The sequence below is a fragment of the Aegilops tauschii genome, chromosome 1 (genome assembly GCF_002575655.3).
Source record: "Aegilops tauschii subsp. strangulata cultivar AL8/78 chromosome 1, Aet v6.0, whole genome shotgun sequence".
In the NCBI taxonomy this organism is placed as follows: Eukaryota; Viridiplantae; Streptophyta; class Magnoliopsida; order Poales; family Poaceae; genus Aegilops; species Aegilops tauschii.
In genome coordinates, this window is record NC_053035.3 from 90,891,978 (window position 1) to 90,900,875 (window position 8,898).

Here is an 8,898-nt window from a genome sequence, read left to right on the forward strand (position 1 = left end):
CGAGGCGGAGGGAGAGTGGGAGGAGCTGGTCGCCATGAGAGGCTCTGATTACCAACAAAAATTATGAATCACCGCATCTATTCCCTAGTTCAGTTACAGATACATATACACAGGCGTGATCCCTACATGCAGGGCCACGATGAGATGATGGCGATTGACTAGGACGCCCTACACTCTAGGCGCTATGGTTACAACAGAATAATCGGTACAATGTTACATGAAATACATACAACGTGACAGTTCAACAATCAGATTTGACTATAATTGGGGAGCAAGTAAGGATGTATGTATTGTCTATGAGCCATGACGTCGATAGGAATGAATCCAGAAATGCATAATGGTCTTCTGAGCCACATCCCGGCTGTTATATAGGAGAGGGGTTTAACCCAACAGTGAAAGTAAAAACGAGATGTGCTACAGTAAAACGATAAAGTCGATCTAGCGGTGACTACCAGTCGAAGACGCAGGAGTCACTGTGAACCGTTGGATCACTCATAGCGGTATTGTAGGTCAAGCTACAGTTAACTGAACCTGTCGACAGTGTTAACTGAAGAAATACCTTCATTAACCTGACAGCCTCGCGGACGCGTGCTCGTGGGACCACGGAGAGAGAGAGAGCTTCCATGGCCGGCGGCGATTGTTCTCCCGTGGCGGCAGCGGCTGCGGCGAGAAAGTGGGACCACGAAGAGTATCGGTTCGAGACGCCGGAGGAGGATTCCTTGGACCCGCGATTCAGCGAGTACGACCCCAAGCAGGGTTGTTTCATATACGTCCGCTACTTCTTCGATGGCGACAAACTCGACCTCGACGAGGAGTGTACGTTCCGTTCCAATCCAATCCAACCCAATTCCCCTTATTCTAGTTCATGATTATGTTCGGTTGAACCTCTTTTGGATAGGTTTGGAGGGGATTGAGGTGGATTTTGATTTATAGCAGATTTTACCCTCCCCAATCCACTCAAATCCCCTTCAAACCCCTCCCCTTGCAACAGAACAAGCCCTTACCGATCCTTGTGGCCTTCGTTATGCATGTCTAGTTCATGAACTCCAGTCAGTCAGTGTCACTTCATTCCTCAAAATCATTCTGAAGGTTACTTTCACTTCCTACTGGATTTATTCCGAAGCAAAGGCTGCCACTTTCAAATTCATTCGTCAATTAGCGCATTTTCTTCTGAATCGAATGTTCTAACCTTTTTCTGAATCGAAAACGCACTACTTTTAATTACTACTCTCTCCGTTCCCAATTATAAGATGTTCTAACCTTTTTCTGAGTAGGATGTATGTAGTGTGTCTGTTCACACATTTTAGCCTGTATATCAAAAACATTTTCTAATTCGGTACAGAGGTGGTAGTATATTACTATGCAAAAGATGAGAGCACAGCCTGGCTGGTTCGGTTTTCAATGGTTCTGTTCCAACCAATTTACACCTACATACATACTCGTCTTGTTACCCTCCTTGTTTGATTGATCGATATGCATTTTTCTTCTCATTTGACAGCACCTGCTGGTCCCATGCGACATACTGGTAAAATCTTCAAAGAGGGGTTCCGGCTAAAAAACTCGGTCAATGTTGTCTCCATCAAGATTGTTTCCTCCGACTATGGCTACCCACTCAATGTCTACGGTCCCATCATAGCCAGGGACAGTCTGGATCAAAAATGTGTCTATATATTCCGGCACGACCAGGATGATTGCCAGCTCATCAGCTCAAAGGTATTACTGCCATTTGCCTCATATCTACAGACACATACAATATATCAATGTGTATTTTCTTGTACTGGTACTTTCTCATTTCAGTACTCTGATTTACAAAAAATGGTGATTTCCTGACGGAGAAATTTTGGCAATTTCTATAAATGATTATTTCTGAATGTTGTATATTAGTAATCCATATCTGGGTTTTTGTATGTTATAATTGAATAACGGATCTGGTTTTGTATCCGTTCCATATGATGTTGATTTTAATGATACTTGTCTTGTAGGGTATAGTGATAGGAGCCAGGGGTTTATCACTTGCGTGCCTCAGTTTATGGCACTACAGCAATCTGCACAATAAGAAAAGGAAGTACAAAAAATACATGGCCACAGATGTAGCATAATTTTTCTGAGTCTAATTACCTTGTTTCGTCATTCAGAGCATAGCTAAAAATGAACCCCAAAGCAAGGGTAATTCAATCAATCCCAGAAACAAGCTCCTGGAATTTATCTATTCAAATTGGTCTTGTAGGATGATTCATTGATTTTGATTGGCCAAAAGAGAGGATTCATGGTATGCGATGATATATTCTTTGAAATCAATCTGAAGGTGAAGGATGTGTATGGGAGGACTGTCCATGATGCTAGGCTCAGTAAAGGCCTGATGGAGGTGGATGCTATCCGCAGGCTGGAATTTGATCCCAGATATGTGGTTGAAACGGAAACACTCGTTAGCATGCACAGCATATTGGATTTAAACTACACATTCGTAAGAAGGTCGGTGGAGGGCACTGTTGAGGTCAGGATCCTTCAGGGTCCTGATGAATTCCATGGGAAGATCGCTGCTTCCACTACCAGCATTCCATGCGACATTGTGCTACATGATAGCAAGGTGAGTGGTGCGCTAACTGCAGGTGACAATGGAGTCCTTCAAATGGCGCGGCGCGTAGTAGGAGTCTCTGTGGATGAGATACTGGTGTTGACTGTTGCTGCTGCTGTCGGTGACTATAAGTTATCTGTCGGCACTGTTGAGTTTACTCCAAGGCGCAATGGTTACGATGCTGAGATTATCATATGCGGCAACTACCATATGCTTCTGAAGGCCACTTGGTCGATTGTGTATTTCTGATGTAATTCTTAGTTATTCAGTCGCGGCAGTCTGCCATATTCTGTAGATCCTTTTTTTAGCAATCCTCTAGATCCTTTTGATGCAACGAGGCTCCATTATGGGAACTAGTTATAGTACATGCTCAAACAATATATGTGTTCCAGCGTCTATTGTATATATTCTGACTCTTCTTGCTGATGTAAGCTAGTTTTACTGGGACTGCTTGTGGTACATGCATGAAATTTAAGAGTTGTGCTATTTACGTCAGTATAGTCAGGTTTACTCGGAGGAAAACGATGAAGTGTCCCCAAAACTTGCCATCCTAAAAAGAATGTCAATATGAAGTTTTTCACCTTGTTGAATTGCAAGATGTAGTAACCAGAATGCATTTATATACAAGATCTGAAGACCTGTGTATTAGAATCAGATCGCCTGTGTTGCAAGTTCAATGTCTATGAAGACTATCCGGCTGCAATATATTTTCTAGTGCACTAATCACCTTTTTATTTTTATGTTTTTGGTTAGAATCAAGATCTCACTATAATACTAGCTTTCAGTTCTTTTGATACTTCCTCTATGTATCCAACTTGGCTGTGCATTATTGTGCTAAGGAAGTGGTTCTGAATAGTATCAAATTCAAACTTATAGCAGAATAATTGACCCCTTTTTAATTTCTTAAAATAGGTTCTTTTTCAGAATTTAAGCAACTTTAAAATGCCTTTTTTGGTGGCACTAGCACACCCAATATGCCCTCCTGGAGCATCACTAACAAGCGCCCATCAATAAAACTGCTGCACTGGATGAACAAATTCTGGTTAAGCAAAGCCTGATTAAGCATTTTTCATGCACTCCACATCAATTAGAAGAAGCAAATTCTGGTTGAGCAAATATTTGACAATGAATACGTCAATGATTTTATCATATCTTTTCATCTGCAGAGTTTGGATATCTCAGGAAAAAATGTACTGTTCTACAAAATGCTTGGTTTGATCAATGGACAAAGGCAATATGCACTTCAGAGCAACAAGACTAGCTATCTTCAGGAGGTGTTTCAGGCTTTCAGCCAATAAGAGCATAACACACATGGATCTCTTCAACAGCTAGCATTGGGTCTCTAGTCTTCGTTTCCTAGGATGCCCCTGCCTCACCATATAAACCCGGCCATAAACCCAGCTTCTTCTACGCCCAGGCAGAGATCTATGCGAAGCAATGTCGAAAGATAAAGATATGTTGTGCCTTATTTTACACTCTCACAAAATCTACATGTAGAACTGCAAAAATTCACGAAAACTTGCAAATCTGGATTTGGACTCCTTTACTATTTTGTAATTTTCATTCAAGCGTCTGTGCTGCAATAGCGTATTGATTTGGAGTGTCAAATATGGCATAAGTGACAACAACCATTACATTGCTGATCATAAGTGACTACAACCATTACATTGGTAATCACAAGTGACTACAACCATTACATTGCTAACCATAAGTGACTACAACCTCACAAGCTGTTGTAGGCTTGTAGCAGACTAGTATCAACTATGTATGACAAACAAGACGGCTGAGGTCTGCCGCTTCTCGATCCACCATGGCGACGCCGGCCTCCAGCCGTGCTTGCACGCGTTCGTCGTGGAGCAGCTCCGGGGTGAAGAGGTTCTTCCAGCCGGCGCACCACGCCGCGGCCTCTCCCGACGGCGGCCTCGCGGACCGCAGCCAGTGACGCAGCGCGCTCTCCCACTTGCCGAAGAACTCCTGTTCTAGGATCGACACCATGTCTTCGGTGCGCACCAGAGGCGTCCACGACATCACCTCGCGGAACTTAGTGTCGCGCTGCTTTGGTGGTGTGATCTTGAGCTGTTGCAGCCATCGTGTGAGCTTAGGCAAGATGTGACGCCGGGAGAAGATCTCCCAATGCGTGGGGCCGAAGTAGTCTTTCCATGGGGAGATGACGTCGTAGCAGCCGCCGCTGATCTTGCTCTCCACGGTGCCGTAGAGGCTCTCCGGCAAGTGACCGATCAAGGGGATCCACGGGCGTAGCCAGTGGTCGCAGCCCGGGCTCCACAACGGTTCCCACTCTCGCGCCTTCATGGCCATCCTCGGCGTGAGGACCTGCTCCACGATGTGCTGCACGGTCGGAGCAGGCAACGCGCCCCTCCACGCTCCCAGCGCACGCTTCTTCCCCCGGAGCTCCTCCTCGGACTTGACGATCGCCGCCAGCGCCTCCTCCGTCTCCACGCTGTCGTCGCCTTGAAGCTTCACGTCGCGCAGCAGCGCGAGGGTCCTCTCGCAGCACTCCCGTTCGAGGTGCAGGGCTCGTGAGACGGCCGCCGACTCGTGCCACTCGTCTTGGGCTGGCGGCGACGGCGCCGGCGCGCCATGCAGGCCGTTCTTGTACGTCTTTTCGGAGTGGCCGATGCCGGCGGTCGAGCAATGCCGGATGGCCTTTATAGGGGCGATGATGCCCTGGCCGTGCGCGCCGAGGCCCGAGCCTTGCTTGTAGTTCCACAGCCGCATCATCTTGGCCACCGGCGCAGTGGTGCGCGCGAGGCTGCCCGGCATCTTGAACGGGTACGACGGGTCGTCGCCCTCGTCGAGCAGCGCTGCGGTGAAGCTGCGCTTCAGTAGCGCCATGCCGCGGATCGACGTTGCCAGGCGATCGAGGACCAAACAGGGAACGTCGCTGCTGCTTGGAACCGGCCGGCGTGCTGTTCCTTGTGCTGATCGATGCGTATGCTAAGAGTCATTATATAACTACTACTCAGCAGGCTGTTACTAGAAGCTAATCAATCGACTCCGTTTTGGAGACGAGCCCTTGAACGCGTTTCCGATTCCGACAAAGCATCTTATTTACTTTATTTACTGAGATAACTACTATACTTTGCATAATACACCAACATTTCGGTACATACGCGGAGAGCACTTTTCATAGACGGTGGAACGGGGGCTCACAACTAACTTTTGATCTTTGTAACCTTGGCATCCAAGAAATATGGTGGAGTCCGAACAAGAAACTAGTTTCACATATAAAAGAACTCAACTTTGCACAACCGTTTAGCTTGAAAGCTACCCTCATTTTAGACAACTAAATTTTGGACTCTTCAAATAGATCTCATGTGTGTGCGATTTAGATTTAGGGAGTTTTTTTTTTCTTTTTTTGCACGCGAGGGGGGAATTTTGGTTTGGGAACACGTCACTTACCCAACATTATCCATACTTAGGCCTAGTTTGGCAGTGTAGTTTTTAAATACCGCAGTGTCACTTAGCCAACATTATCCATACTTAGCCAACATTGAAAACGGGTAAGGACCCGAATGACCATGGTCAATTACATGAAGGTGATGTTAACGCTGCACGGATCGTGCAGCAGGCCATCACCAAGCTTGAAATAGAGAGAAAAAACAAGTACAAGGTGGGGGTTTTGGGAGTCAGAGAGGGCTGCTTATTCAACTGTGTCAGCCCAAGCACTTAACACGGCTCGATCAACATCCCTTGGCGCTCTAAAACACCACAACCTAAGAGAGGGTGCAACTGTAGAGAAGGTTTGTGCTGATGACCATCTGGCATTGTCGAAAACCTGCACATTACGACAATTCCAAAGTGCCACCGCACAGGCTGCAAAAAGGATGTGCCACAGTTTGTCGTATTTGTGTCTTGCAGTTTGCGAAAGAAGGAAGCCATGCAGATCGGATGAGCCCAGTGCGGAATCAGATAAGCCTAATTCCTCCCAAACTGCATCTGCAAGCCTACATCGAAGAATAATGTGGCAGCTGGATTCCACAGCTGGACAAAGATCACATCCATTGTGCTGCACAAGCGTCGTCCAATGCTTATTCATCATGTTATCCCTGGTGTTCAGCCGTCCACGGAGAGCAAGCCACAAAAAAACTCGATGTTTATTGGGTATGATCTTATCCTAGACATAAAAAGCCACCGGACAGTCCACACCGGTGAAAGAAAGCAAGCTGTAGAAGTAGGCAGTGGATAGCTGGTTACCAGTACAGGCTGGACGTCGAGCATCTCCCTTGTCCGGTTGAGGTTGGATAACATCACGATACATAAGTAGTGCCTCACACTCGCTGGCTGCAGTGGCGGAGAGGTCCGGGTGCAAATGGAGGTCCCATTGCCCATCCCTGAATTGTGATGCAACCGTGCAATATTTGTGTCTCGCAAAAGAGAAAAGCACCGGGAAGGTGATCATAAGTCTCCCACATTCCAGCCAAGCATCAAACTAGAAGGAGATAGTGGATCCGTTACCAATCTCACAGACCATAGCCTCCATGACAGTTTTGAAGGTGCATTTGATCCCACTCCATATGGCAGTGTCCCGATTATGGTAGTCCAGGGAGATTTTATTCTAAAAATATTGCCTTGCAAACCAATTGTAGCATGGGACTTCATTTGACTACAGAATCTTGGAGGCTAGCTTACATATTAGCGATACGTTGTGACATTGAAGGTTTCTGGTCCCTAAACCACCAGACTCTCGAGGCAGCCTGACCCATGCAACCAAGCAGTGACCACCAGATGCAGAACTCTTTCCTTGCCAGAGAAAACCTCTAAGAATCCTTTCAAGCTTTTCAAGCAATTGAGTAGGCCATATGAAGCATGCCATGAAGTAGTTTGGGATGGAAGCAAGAACCAAGTTGATTAGGGTGAGGCGGCCGCCCCAGGACAGGAAGGTGGCATGCCAGCCAGAGAGCCTCTTGTCAACCTTATGAATAACTGGCATTAGTAGGTCATGTGATATCTTTTTCGTGGAGAGAGGCAGACCCAAGTCGATGCATGGGAACGATGAAATGGAGCATTGGAACATCTCAGCCACTCAAACTTGTAGCTTCATCCATACATATTGGGATGAAGGTGCTCTTGCTGAAATTTATATGTAGCCCACTGAAATTGGCGAAAGCATGTAAAATCCTTTTAATGATCTGGGTTTGTTCATAATTTCCTTGGATTAGCAGAAACGTATCGTCAGCGTATTGCAATATTGGGAAAGGTCCATCCACAGCAAGGGGGTGCTTAAGATTTCCTTTTCCAACCTCAGATATGCAGAGTCTCTGTAACAAGTCGGCCACAAAAATGAAAAGATAAGGGGACATGGCGTCACCTTGGAAGTCCACTTTTTGACAAAATCATACTGCTCATTTTATCATTAATTATAACCCTGGAAGAGTTGGAATATAAGAGTGTGTGAATCCACTTGATCCATCGTTGGCCAAACCCCTTGCTGATAGAATCCACTTGTCAAAGGCTTTTTAGGAATCCAACTTGAGCACTATCATGGGCATTCTCCTCTTCATCGCCTGCTGTACCAATACGGCTGCGAGAACAAAGTTATCCATGATGCATCTTCCTGGCAGAAATCCTGATTGTAACGAGTGTACCAGCATCGGGATCATTTTCTGTAAGCGCACAGCCAGTGCCTTGGTCGCCATCTTGGGAATGCTATGTGAGGGAGTCCTGGATTAGGGGGTCCTCGGGCGTCCGGGCTATGGGACATAGGACGGACTCATGGGCCGCGAAGAAAAGATGGAAGGCTCTCCCCCGTGTCCGGATGGGACTCTCCTTGGCGTGGAAGGCAAGCTTGGCGTGCGGATATGAAGATTCCTTTCTCTGTAAACCGACTCGGTACAACCCTAGCCCCCTCCGGTGTTTATATAAACCGGAGGGTTTGGTCCGTAGAGGCAATCATAATCATACAGGCTAGACATCTAGGGTTTAGCCATCACGATCTCGAGGTAGATCAACTCTTGTAACCCCTATACTCATCAAAGTCAATCAAGCAGGAAGTAGGGTATTACCTCTGTTGAGAGGGCCCGAACCTGGGTAAACACTGTGTCCCCTGCCTCATGTTACCTTCGATCCTTAGACGCACAGTTTGGGACCCTGAGGGAGTCCTGGATTAAGGGGTCCTCGGGCGTCCGGACTATGGTACGTGGGCCGGACTGATGGGCTGTGAAGATACAAGACCGAAGACTCTCTCCCGTGTCCGGATGGGAATCTCCTTGGCGTAGAAGGCAAGCTTGGCGCCCTGATATGAAGATTCCTTTCTCTGTAACCGACTTTTGTACAACCCTAATCCCCTCCGGTGTCTATATAAA

At 46.7% G+C, this 8,898-nt stretch overlaps 2 protein-coding genes across 2 annotated transcripts; one reads left to right on the forward strand and one right to left on the reverse strand.

Moving 5' to 3' along the window:
- Nucleotides 1-591: 591 nt before the first annotated feature.
- On the forward strand, nucleotides 592-3,001 carry LOC109768733 (uncharacterized). Its single transcript, XM_020327466.4, has 3 exons — nucleotides 592-816; nucleotides 1,499-1,713; nucleotides 2,228-3,001. The coding sequence occupies exons 1-3, from the start codon at nucleotides 624-626 to the stop codon at nucleotides 2,822-2,824; spliced, it is 1,005 nt and encodes a 334-aa protein (XP_020183055.1). The 5' UTR covers nucleotides 592-623; the 3' UTR covers nucleotides 2,825-3,001.
- Nucleotides 3,002-4,336: 1,335 nt separating this feature from the next.
- On the reverse strand, nucleotides 4,337-5,428 carry LOC109768731 (septin and tuftelin-interacting protein 1 homolog 1-like). The gene has a single exon (XM_020327464.1). The coding sequence runs from the start codon at nucleotides 5,426-5,428 to the stop codon at nucleotides 4,337-4,339; it is 1,092 nt and encodes a 363-aa protein (XP_020183053.1).
- Between the last annotated feature and the right edge of the window lie 3,470 nt (nucleotides 5,429-8,898).

What these genes read in the sequence shown, in the direction of transcription:
- LOC109768733 (XM_020327466.4), top strand. Translation starts at nt 624, where the DNA reads ATGGCCGGCGGCGATTGTTCTCCCGTGGCGGCAGCGGCTGCGGCGAGA. An exon ending in ACTCGACCTCGACGAGGAGT is followed by an intron (nt 817 to 1,498) that starts GTACGTTCCGTT and finishes CTCATTTGACAG; the next exon opens with CACCTGCTGGTCCCATGCGA. An exon ending in GCCAGCTCATCAGCTCAAAG is followed by an intron (nt 1,714 to 2,227) that starts GTATTACTGCCA and finishes TTGGTCTTGTAG; the next exon opens with GATGATTCATTGATTTTGAT.
- LOC109768731 (XM_020327464.1), bottom strand. Translation starts at nt 5,428, where the DNA reads ATGGCGCTACTGAAGCGCAGCTTCACCGCAGCGCTGCTCGACGAGGGC.